The sequence below is a fragment of the Ips typographus genome, unplaced genomic scaffold (genome assembly GCF_016097725.1).
Source record: "Ips typographus isolate SLU unplaced genomic scaffold, UJ_Ityp_2.0 IpsContig44, whole genome shotgun sequence".
Classification (NCBI taxonomy): Eukaryota; Metazoa; Arthropoda; class Insecta; order Coleoptera; family Curculionidae; genus Ips; species Ips typographus.
The window spans coordinates 839,523-852,647 of NW_028098575.1; the positions used below are offsets into that span (position 1 = coordinate 839,523).

General features: G+C 34.3%; 1 protein-coding gene across 1 annotated transcript in view; it reads left to right on the top strand.

Moving 5' to 3' along the window:
- Nucleotides 1–1,221, top strand: part of LOC145739777 (segmentation protein cap'n'collar-like) — a 43,089-nt gene extending 41,868 nt beyond the window's left edge. The window contains exon 10 of the mRNA XM_081995152.1: nucleotides 268–1,221. Coding sequence (XP_081851278.1) covers nucleotides 268–423 — 156 coding nt within the window. The 3' untranslated portion in view covers nucleotides 424–1,221. The remainder of the gene's footprint in view (nucleotides 1–267) is intronic.
- The last annotated feature ends 11,904 nt before the right edge of the window (nucleotides 1,222–13,125 follow it).

Below are 13,125 nucleotides of genomic sequence, written 5' to 3' on the forward strand. Positions count from 1 at the left end.
GTTTTTCAGGTAAGCGCATTTGCTAATGTTTGTTTAGGCTTATTGGGTATTATTAATTACTATCATTATGTTAAGAATTGTTGTGCGTTTTACTTATCAGTAATTTATTTTTGTTATGCTGTTGTTCAGGTTCATTCAGGTGGGAAGGTTTCTATCAAAATTCAGTTCAAACACGGATAACATGCCCAGACATTTTACAAACTCTTATTCATATCATATCACGTACATTTCAATTGGTTAAAAACAATATTTCTTTATTTTTTTCAGAATTTGCGTGATCCCGACGGCAACCAGTACTCGCCATACCAATACAGTCTCCAAACGGCAGCTGACGGTTCGATTTTAATGGTACCACGATCAAACGCCGCCATGAACACAACAGCAGAACGTAAAGAACCACCGTCGCAGAATCAAAAAGACTAAATTATTTGTTTTTGTTTATAAATCTCGGTCGTTCCAAAACTGAAGATGTTTTGTTTTAAGGTTCTCTCAAACTGACTCTCATTGAATGATTTTGCTCTTCAGGGGGCATCCAGTTTGAGAGAACCTGGATGCTGATGGAAAATTGGCATTTATTTTTTTTTTGTAGCAGTTTTATGTTAAAAATGCAGAATAATATATTTTTATAAAAATAATTCAGGTGATGAAAAATGCCTTTTTCATAAGCATTGTAAATATTAGTTAAGAATATTTTGTGAATGGAGCGATGTGGCTGGCTCTAGTTCTAGGTGCAATAAAGCATGCTAGATTTTACTATTTTTCCACACAAAGTAGAACTATCTGTAACAAAATTCGACATTATGATGCCAGATTTATTTGTTTAGATAATGCTATAACAATTAAAGCTTAACGAGTTTCTACTCGTGGTTTGTACTATGTTGATATGCCCGATTAGAGCCCAGCCGGAAGACTCGGCTCGTACCACAAAATGTAGTCGTCCCGAATTCTGCAACCCGCACCGGGTTCATAAATTAATTAAATAGTAAACCAATCTCTTAAACTATAATAAATTGCGAAGGCCAAACCCTCCAGAAAGCTGCCCTCATCATTGTGTAACAAATGTAAGTATATATTTATTATTGTGCATGTAAAAGGTATTGTTTAAAGTGCTACTTTTGGGAATTATGTTTGAAGGTTTTATTCCGATTCACTAAGTTGATAAACCAACCATCTTGTCAATTAGTTTTAACTGTTATTTAGTTATTAAATTATATTTTTCTACCAAGTGGTTTGATTCTACCTCTGAAACAAGATCTCGGTAAAAGCTTTTATTAAAGTAATAAACGCACGTCTCGTTTAACTTGTTGGGCCAAAGGGGCTATACAATTTAAACGTGACAATATAACTATTACAATGACAAACAGGCTTAAGAATGCAGTGGTACGCCGGTAGGGCAAGGAGGCACCGTGCGCAATGCAAAAGTGGGACTAGCGGAAAGATATTGTTGTGGTGCTGGTTTCATAGAGGAGACCAATAAGCTGGGAAGGGTATGCGTGACACAGAGCTGAGACGGCTGCGACAGGAAGAATCACGGAAATGGGAGAGGTACTACTACTCAAATACAGCCATGGGAATTGCAAAGAGACAACAAAGTGAGAAATTACAGTAAACGCAACCGAGAATTTTATCAAGATAGTGATGGATACAGGAAAGGGATGCATGGATGCATAGAGCTTTTCAAGGCAGAAATACTTTTAGTAAACCACTTTACGGTAGGAGACAAAATTCTTATAATAATTCGGTGTATAATGATAATTTGGTAGCAAATATCAATCATAATGAAAATTGAAAACAGATTAAATGTATGTTTTCTTGGTGCGGTTACAGCTCATAGAGAGGAAAAAATGGTTGGTAAATAATTTAAACCTAATCCAATAGCAATATGTTAATTATTGTTAATAGGAATAGGGTTTTTTACTTGATGGAATTATGTAGCTTTGGCTAAATAAATAAATATTACAAATTTTTGGATGTGTGAAAATGACACTTCTTGCTTGCCTTGTTTTACATGGACAAATCTCTATAATTAGTCACTAAAGAAATTAGCGCAAATTAACTGCGACCAAATACAAATATTCACCAGGGTTTGATAGGATTTTAAAAAACATTTTACAAATTAACTACTTCTTGTTTAAACCCTTATTGTATAAAATATGTTGTCATTTAATTGTTTTCCCGCTCTTTGAGAAGTTCTTTTGTATTCAAATAGTTGGGCTATTAGTTATCATATTTTATTATAACTACGCTTTATATGTTAGTATTTGATTCCAAAGAATCTTGTGAGCCCTGATAATGCAATAAATTCATTTCAAAATATCGGCAATACAAGAAAGGTAGTTTTCTATTTTTTCTTTTTTAATTTTCCTCTCTTAGTTTTTTTTTTCCACTTTTCTAAATGTTATACATATAAATTATATCTTATGTTAATAAAACGAATAAAAAACTTCTACAGACAGCACATACTGTTCATGCTAAATAGTTGGGGTGGGTACCCGTACGGAACTGTATTTAGGTGTATGTGTGGCACCCAGGCATCATGTGGCGTGGTTCCTAATTCGCTCACCTGAAACTAATCGATAGAGGTACAATACCGGAAGTACCAACTATTTTGGTTCATAGTTTTCATTTATTTGACGTTTATGATTTATTCATACTGTCACGAATGGAAAATCCATTAATTCAAAAGATGGACTTACTGACTTAAAAACATAAGAATATTTGAGGATTGCGAAATATTAAGTGCACGAGGCAAGGTCGCACCGAGTGCATCATATCGGTGATGAGTCACCACCACCTGCTTTGCAGGAATATGAAAAACAGGCGACGAACAATAACAAACTACGTCAGCCGATCAATCGGGTATAAAACACGCCGATTGCAGCAGTATAGGATGAGTGTGAACCAATCGACATTAATGCGACCAGCTGAACCAAGAAGTCGGGATGTCGACTCTCTTCGGGAAAAGAAGATCAAGTTAAGTAGTCCATTCTCCAGAACTGTTCCAACACGAAAGTGACTAAGCCAGCCGCCAGAAAATGCTAAGTCCTTAGCTTATGTATTCATGTAAGTACAATTGTTGAGTTATTAACTTTTAGTGTGACTGTATTGTACCGATCCACTTATAAATGTCTAATGGTTAATAGATTTAAGTGTTTAATAGAAAACTCAGTGTTTGATTCCATCCTTAAAACTGAGATCCCGGCGCGACGTTTAACGTCGTGAGTCAGTTTATTTGATGAACCCAGAAGGGCTCATAAATTAAACGTGACATTTGGTGGAGGCGCCGGGTATATAAAAGTGCCATTGTTATTATAAAAGATAAGAAGTGTACACTTTAGTTTTGTATCGTGATTTTTCATTGTATGAGTAAATGGATTAATTGAAGACTTTACTAAATAAAACTGGGCTAAATACTTATTGAACATTGACAAGTAAAGACTGTATTGCACGGTCAAGATGTCAAGATACTAGTAGCAAATTTTGAAACTTGAACACTTGTCATATTAGGTTATCAGAGAAATTTTTCCAAAAGGTTAATGAGTGCACCATGCTTAAAACCATGGAATTCGCTGGTTTAGCCAATTCGGAATAATATCTCAATGAGACCAGACATTGTTCAGTACAGACCAAGTAATGCATAAAACACGAAATGCAATTGAAGCATAATATTGAAACAAGGTAACAACTATAATGTATAATAAAGCTCCACATATTGAGCTGTGTACTTATTTTTACAGGGCCCAAGGATTTTATTCTGTTATCTGGGTCTGAATTTTGATTGCGCAAATTCTTAAAATTTAAGAACAGATATCAGTTTAATTTTCCCTATAAGATAAAAAATGGTTACATGCAATGAAAATAAAAATATTGAATGTTGTCAGTGTAATGTAGGTACCTACCAACGTTTTTTTATTAAGATCTAAATTTGTTGATTTGCGAAACAAAATGCTTCAGGAGGCATTTGCAGATTTTGTATCAGCGAGGAGAACAGGTGTAATAAAACTCCCCCAGTTAATTTATTTCAAAATTACACTTTTGAAAGCCTGAAGAATTCTTCAAGGGTCAAAGCATGTATTTGTCGTTCTGGCGTTCGTTTACAACTCTGGAAAGCAACTCAGTTTACTTTATGACCACTCAGGATGGTGACTACACTTCTGCTAACAGTCGCGATGGGGGGAAGAACAACATATAATCTATTAAGGACTCAATTCAGGCAAATTTCAGTAAGACGAATCGGATGTGATGAACCGTCCATTCAACCCAATCCATACTAGAAAATCTTCCGAAGATCTGGCTGCCGAAAGGAAAAACTGGCTGGATGTATGCGAAATTAAACACAGACAAGATCGAGAAAGATTAAAAAGTTTATTTAGGCTGCGGACTCTGCAAATCCAATGTAAAGAAGTAAAGTTTATCATATTATGCTGTTTCGACAAAAGGAGATTAAAACTTGGTGGCAACTTGGTTATTTTCTGAAGCGTGAAAACTGGGACTGTGTTTTAATGTTTAAATGCTGCAAGTTTGCTAATCAAAATGGAGATGACCCTCACTATCCATCCAAGTTCTTCTCGAACTTTTGTACTTTTTCCCTCCAAACCAGAACCAAAAAGATCTCTCGCACACAGAGCTATAAAATGTGGTTACGAAGGACCGACCTTTCACATCAAGGGTTAATTCAAACAAATATGTTGATACCAATTTTAAAGAAACTCAACATGTAGAATATAAACGATTAGAACATATTTTCGCTCCTGGTACATGTACGTCCACAATTATTAACGCCCTTCATAGTGAATTTGCTGTCTTAACATTTAATAATAGCACAGTATAGCCAGTATACAGTAAAGACACTCTCGGATTTTCCTTTGAAGTCGGGCCCTCAATAGCTTGCCGCCGTTTGCTCCGCCTACCAATTATCTCTTGGTTTACGAGGGTCAAAATTTGTCGCGCGCTGCGAGTCGCTGAAGCGCACACTTGAACTGTGTATACAAGGCCGGTTCAAAAACTATTTTGCTTAATGCACATTTTACGGTTTTTGTTCGGCTGTTGTTGTTGAATTAATATGTGTGTTAAAAAAATGTTCAGTTGAATGATTAAAATAGTAAGTACAAGCCAATAAATAAATAATAGGTATATTAAATGTATAATATAATAACCACTGTGTTATAAATAAACAGAAACTAAATCAGTTATAACATAACAGAAGTTTAATTTAAAAATATAACTAATTATTAGGTTAAATATTTACAAATGTTGCAAAATCATAAGTTTTGCATTTTTTTTTTGTTCATCTTGCAAATATTAATATTCCGATTAGCAAACTTCAATGTGAAGTAAATTCGTACTCTTGTATACAATGCAATAAAATATTCCAAAGGAAATTGATCACATGGATGTTTAAACGGTACTTGAAGAAATTGTGATTTTAATTTATATCCAACAAATGGCTGAGCAGCAAGTTTTTCAAAATTTTGTACAAATATACTTTCTAAGGCCGCAACAAATTCTACAATGCTTTTTGGTGGGACAACTAGTCCTCCAAATTTGTGCTTTTCAGAGTTAAATGCCTTTAATTGTAAAAATAAAGTCTCCGGCTCTCCCAAACTATCAGTGTCACTCAAATTCATACAAAAATCGCATTGGTGTTTAATATAAGTCTTTTTTAACAGATAACCCGTTACATATATTAGGGCATTTCCTTCAAGTGAAGTTAGATTCTTATAATCATTGACAAATACTGGAAGTGGTACTTTATTTGACTCAGATTTGCTAAATTCCTGCTTGAAAACAATGTTTCATTAATATCTTTCATGCAATTAAACCCATCGCTTTGGTGGAAATATTTTAATGAAAACAGTTTTTTGAAAGCTCTACAAAATTGAATTGACGTCGGATTTTTTTAATTTCCACAAAGCCGTCCAAAAAGGAATTTCATTTGTTTTGTAATGTTTTTGCCTTGGACATTTTCAACTCTCAACGTTTTAAAGTGTTCTGCCATTTGATTTAAAAATAAAACTTGTTCTTCAGTACCTTTGAAAACAGCAATATTTAGAAGCGACGCCGAATTTAAAATGTCAAACAAACTATTCATATTTTTAATAAAATTCCCAGTGGCGGTAGCAGATTCTGGCAAAATATTAAAATCTATATAAGCTGACATAGCTGTAGTAACTGACCAACTAAATACCTGAGCGGCTAATTTCACTTTCATTTTCTGAAACGCGCTTGGGAAAATATGTGCGTTAGTCAGTTTAGGCATTAACCGAATATTTTTTGTTTCATCAATGTCATATATTTTTTGAAGATATTGTTTACTAGTTACTCCAGCGCTTGAAAGAAATTTATGTTGAAAAAAATTGTTTCTTGTTGATTTTAATAAGTGAGGTACATCAAAAATATAAACTATTTCTTTGTTGTCAACTGAAAAGCATGGGTTATCTGGAGTTAAATTTAATACTGTTTTAACAAGATTATAGAAATTTGATCGTTGATCAGAAACGACTCCTAAAACATTAAGACCTGTAGAGTTTAATTTTCGTATGGTTTCAAATAATATATTTTTAACTTCTTGTGATTTAGGAGATGTTTTATATAGAAAGTAGGCTACTGGTTGTTTCCATTGACTTGATATACCTCTCACCATTAAAACCAAAGCAGATCCAACAAGATTTGCCTGTCTATAATCCACGCCTTCTTCAAAACCAATAATTGTATCTTTTGAAATGTCATAAAATAGGTTACATTTTAACGATATTTCATCTAAGCATACAATACAATTTTTAGCATTACTGTCAAAGTGTTCAACTCGTAATTGCATTATTTTGAAAACAAAGTCGTTAAATCCAGGGTTAATTTGCCACGGTCGTGTAAAACGATTTAGAGTTCTTACAGTTGGTAAACGGTATACTTTCGAAAATTGTTTATAAGCTGTAGGCCCCAGGAAATACACGCTCAAAGAAAATTGCTTGAAGTTGTCTGTGTATCTAGAACCTTTAGAAGTCTTATTTAAAAGACAAAATTGACTTTTTAGAAACTTTGATGATTCCTCAGAATAATTTTCATCTATAAATGTTTCTACATCACTCATAGTAATTTTCTCGTCTAATCGCCTAATATTCTCATCTGCAAGTTTTTGTAATTCCTGGATGGACTTTCTTCGCTTCATTTTTCTGGGAGTTGAAGCCGATATAAAATCAGCCGTTTGACTAGCCATATCTAAAAAAAAATGTTTGAATGCCAAAAAATATTTCCTTTCATTTTATACAAGGTGTCTCTAAAAGGTCTGTACAAAATTCTATGACATATTCCTGACATCAAAATAAGCCGATTTAAAGCAACTTACCTTAGTCCGAAATTGCTCATTTTTCGAGATACAGGGTGGTCAAATAAAAATTGATTTTTTAAAAATGTAATGTATTTTTTGTAACCTATTACTTTCAAATCTACTACCCAAGGGTTTTTAAGATGCGAAAGAGACACCCTGTATAGCTACGGCGATAAACTACTCTATTTGAAAAAAATTAAAAGCTAAATAAATTTCATATAAAAAGTTGTTCATTACCTAATTTTATCGTGATTTGTGTTTGGGTAGATTGATCTTCATAGAGCACTATGTTGGTATGAATTCCCAAGTCGCACATATTGTTATGTGCCCTTTGTTCACTACTTATGTTGGGAAGTAAATTAGCATCTATTGCTGCAGATTGTCCGGAAACTAATAAAGTTGGAATCGCTCTATTAAGTAAGCGATTATGTAGTGAATTCGTGAAACTTTTTGTCGAAAAATGTAAAGAACACACAATTAACCTTGTGTGACATTGTTCTGGTGTAAGTTTTGAAAACGGGTGATTTCCGGTAAACCCCAGTTTTATTTTCCACTGTTCGCATCTATAGAAATACATAATGTGTTACACCATTTTCAAAATATGACATTATTATATATTACCTCAATTCATCTTTGGGAAACAGGAAAAACGGAATGTTTTCTTTTCCACGATGGGAATGACAAATTGGTACTGAACAATAGTCACCAGGCATTATTATTTATAATTAAAATCTTAGAATTAGTTAAAAGTTATGACAAACACAAAACAAAGCCACCCGATATCAATAGGTTAAATATACGCTACGAAACGCAGCGGCACGTCGCCGATTCACCGTGTACTGGGCTCCGCCTGAAACTGGCCTGACATGGGCGCGGGGCAAGGAATGGTCACGTTTCGATGCCGACGCAAGTGTCCCTACTGTATACTGGCTATACTATGATAATAGTAACCATAATAATAATAATAATAATGATAATAAAAGGCCATTATTCATAAATAATTACATGTGAATTTTTTTTAAAGAAATTGGGTATAACTCTTGCGCAATCTAGCCTAAAGGCTACTCTAAATAAATTTCTGCAACCCAATCGAATACCCGCAACTCGTCATGAGAACAGTATACCGCTTTCCATTCCGCATTCTAGTCTTGTAAGGGATTCTCTCATATACAAGGGTATAAAAATATACAATCACCTAGATCATAATTTTAAACGCATGGTTAATCTAAGAGAGTTCTGAATTGCGCTTACGAAGTCGTCTGGCTGCAAAAGCTCTTTACAAAGTTGATGATTTTTTTTAAGCTTGCCTACTATATTTTTAAATATTTAGACAACATTTTTTTTTATTGTGATTTTCACATGATTATGTAGTAGGTTGAAACATTTTAAATACGTGCTTATGCTTGACTCGTTTCTGTATTTTATTTATTTTTTGTTTGTTTAATTGAATCATATTTCTTAATTATTTACAATTCGATAGTTCTAATTTGTACTTGTATCTTTCATTACTGTCTTTATATTATTTCATTGTTTTTAACCCTTGGGCAATCAGACTGAACATTGGTAACATCTTGGACAATAAAGCTTTTTACCTACCTACCTACTACAGTAGTAGAGTAGAGTAGATCACGGTCAAGATGAAGTCGACGGTTATTTAACCTATTGAAAATTCATATTTATTTGTTATTATTGTTTGAAAGGCCTTCAATAAGACGCCAACGCTGCGGTTCTAGACGTCGATCCTCAAGAAGGTCCAAAAAGCGTAGAAGTAGATGCAGACCTGGAGTTATGACGAAAAACTCTTTTTTAAACCATTTTAAATTCGGGTTTTTTGGAGCAAATACTGCGGATGGCCTCAAACAAAAATTGTCATCGAAGGAGCTATATAATTGTAAGACCTTTTTTAAAAACGTTTTTTGACGCGGTCTTAACAAAGTTGCAGTTTAAGCCTAAAATAACAGACCAACAACAGCATGCGAAAAAAGACAAAATGAAGCGCTGCCGCAGAAAAAAGCGTAGCGGGAAAGGCAGCTTTAAACGCAGAAAATCCAAAAAAAAAACCGTCTTATCATAATATTTTATTATTGGGAGAGAGCACAATGAGTCCACGCATTGTAAACTGCGTATGACCGATTTATTAAACAACTTTTTGGCTATACATGTTTTTGTGACTGTAGTGTGTAGTAGATATGACAAAATTCGAAGTAAGACTTAACAATGTAATAGAAAAGTAAATGTTTTGAGTGTGACAAAGAATCCAACTTGTACCTGGTAGCATGGTAAATTATGGAAAACTAGCGCTCTGTTTAATGGTAGATGGCGTGTCATCTGAGGCCAAAAAGGCAAAGGAACCACATCAGTCCCTGAGGCTGGGCCCATGGTGCAGTATGTGGCAGACACCCTGTATATTGTGGTTATTAGTTATTAGTGTTACATAGCAATAATTGTAACTCGCTGAGGCAGCAGTAAGCGCGGGCCAGGTGAATGTATTGTAAAACATGACTAGGACAGAATAAACTAGGTTATCGAAGTAAAGTGTTGTCTTTCTATTCGGGAGTCCTGACTAGAGGAAGCGGACTAAATATAAAAGTATTACATGGCGACCCTGCCAGCCCTCTAGCGTTCCTACATGACGTCGGCACCGCTATGAACAATGGGAAAAGCTAATTCCAAGGAGGAAATTGTAATAAACCAGGCATCAAATGGGGATGCGAGAGGCCAAATTTCAACAAATGGACTTACGCTATCCGAAGCCCTATTAATTGGATTGGTGGTAGCCGTAGTAGCAGGCGCAACTTATTTGGTAGTCAGGCGTTGTCGTAAGGGATTAAGGACGACTATAAGACGACAAGTAAACAGGGAAATGCTGCGTCGATCCGCTGACGCCTTGAATCAAAACCAGGAAAAAGTTTAAGTTTTAGGGTTTTTTTTTTAGGATAAATGGAAAGAAAGACATGTAATTAATGGAGACTCCAATGGAATAATGAATTGATGAACTAGGAAAAGAAATATTATAATAATTAATTACCAAGGGACTATAGTGATGAACAAAAAAGGGATTAGATGTTAATAAGTTTGCATGTAAGTTAAGAATATTATAATTAATTTGGGGATTATTTTATTAATGTAAAGCATAGTTATAACACTATTTCGGGGATCAGAAAGTAAGGACTCGTTATAAGCCACGATTTTATTCTACAATTTTACTCTTTATTAATAAATTACGTAAGGGTTCTTATGGGAGATAAACTTAATGAAATACTAGGCTCTTTAAATAATATAAAAACTAACTTATTTAAATCAAGTTACGAAAGACGACAATCGGCATACGTACAAAAAAAGGTTGACGAAGCAAAAGTTATTTTTGGCGAGCTCAAAGGGGAGGTTGCTGTTATAAATAGGAAAATAAACGCCTCAGAAGTAGAGCAAGCTGACATTTAATTAGTTAAAGATATTGTGGAAAAAATTAAAAGAGTGTATGAAGAAATTTTGGCTTTTGGGCAAAGTCAACAAAATACTAACAAGTCGGAGGCAATCATGGCGTCTTTTGATATAAAAGTAGCTTCTAACTTGTTACCTGTACTAAATGATTCCGAGGAAAATACTAAAAGATTAATCGATGCTGCTGAATTTTATAATTCTACACTTAAAAACGAGGATAAAGAAAAATTAATCAATTTTATTTTAAAAACTAGGCTTTCAAGCAACGCCAAGCTAAGATTGAAAACTACCTATAATTCGCTCGAGACCCTTGTAACGGATATAAAAACTTATCTTTTGACTCGAAAATCACCAACCGCTCTTCAAGCACAGTTATTTTCTATAAAGCAAAGCAGTCGATCTATTGAGGAATTTGGAAAAGAACTAGAGGACCTTTTTGTTGGTCTAACGATTTCGCCAGCAAACGACGACCCTGATATTTATGAAATTTTGAGACCAATTAATGAAAAATCAGCCATTAAAAGGTTCGCGAATGGTCTTAGGAGCCAAAGGCTTAGTACCATTATTTCAGCAAGAAATTTCGAATATTTAAAAGATGCAATAAAAGAAGCACAAGACGAAGAGAATTCTTTTCTAAATGATAGTAACCAAGTTTTTAACATGAGTCATAGGGGTAGAGGAAACAGTAATCGGAATTCTTATAGTGTTGGGATCCTCTTGGAAATGAAACTTGCACAAACACTAAATGACTTTTATTAAAAATACGAATTACAAATGTCGGGGGACCGACCGTACGTAACTTGTCAAAGGACTAGAATGCGTAGAGCTAGCGATAAGGTCGATTTTTATACTACTTGTTATCTGGGAAAATGGGTTATGTGCTCTTGCCGAAAGGGAATCTTATTTGGATTTATTAGTGGCTTTTAAGTGATAAAAGTAATTAAATGGGCAACCAAACCTAATCGACCGAAAAATAGCTTAATTAATATGACAGATTTATGCGACAACTAGTAATAAACAATATTAAAATATTTGGGAAAAGGTTACATTTTAGTAGGGTTTATCGCATTATTCTAAAACTATTAGGAACAGTGTTGAAATTAATTTAATGATAAAAGAAGGCCTACGTGACGGTCCTAACATCTCCCCCTCTAAGTGTTTTGCTAATCATCTTTTATTAGCTAAACACGCAAAATTCTATTAATCTAGATACCTATATGGTAAGAAAGAATATAAAGTAAAAATTATAAAGATATAAAATATAAAATATACCTAATATGTATATAAAATTATTTGTGTATAAAGTTCCATAGAATAAAAATAAAATAAAAGTAAAAGGAAGAGGTAAATAAAAGGTAAAAGAGTATACAATGATAATATAAAAGGTAAGGTATATAAATGTGTATAGCAAATAATATAAGAAATAGTAAAGGTTTCCTTTTTTTTTTTTTGTTGAGGATCTACCTTATGATTATAAGATGATTATAGTATAGCCTTTTGCGATAATTACAGTTTAAACGCTTTTCCTCTGAGATTCCTTCGCGCACTTTTTACACTTGAGTCTAGACTTTCACTTAGTTTATCTAGTTCGATGGGCACTTCGTATTCATGATCTTCGGGAGACGTCATCATCAACGATTCCCTCGGGGTTGGAATCGGCGGTCGTTTTTGGATACTCTTCTGTTTCGGATTGATGTATGAATCAGATCCTAAACTGCTATGACTGATGTTGTTATGGCTGTTAATGCACACTAAGAGGTTACAGTTGGAACCACGACACATCCGCGTTAACCAAGAGATTAATGGCCATCGACATTTTCGGCAGCAACACCAGCAAAATGAAAAGATTATTGCAACTGCAGCTATTATTCCAAAGAGAACGTTGTACCATTTGGATTTAACGACATACAGGGGTTGGTTAATCCTTTGAGTTAGCTCATCGTCAAATTGTTGAATTTTACTCTGAGCATGACGTAACTCGTTCAAGTTCAAGTTTGAGAGTCTAATCGGCTCCATTTCTTCTGTTGCTAAGTAGTCTTGTTCCATTATGCAGCAATTGTCTTTGGCGATGTCGATAGTCGGTATATAATTGGAGTAATTTCCGGTCTGATTGGAAGTGGATGTTAATAATGTCGATGTAGTATAGCATTTGCATCTAGGTTGTAACATAAACATTCCAACGCCTTGTAAGCTGATATCATAGACTTGTGGATTAGAGTCGCAATTTATGGTTCCTATGGTATTCTGGCTCACGATGTATAACCACTGGTTGGGTGCCAACGGGTGCCAAATCTCGATTTCCGATTTTATGGTTTTCGTCTCGCATCTGCTGGGTACGTTACGATCCCTTGCCATTTTTA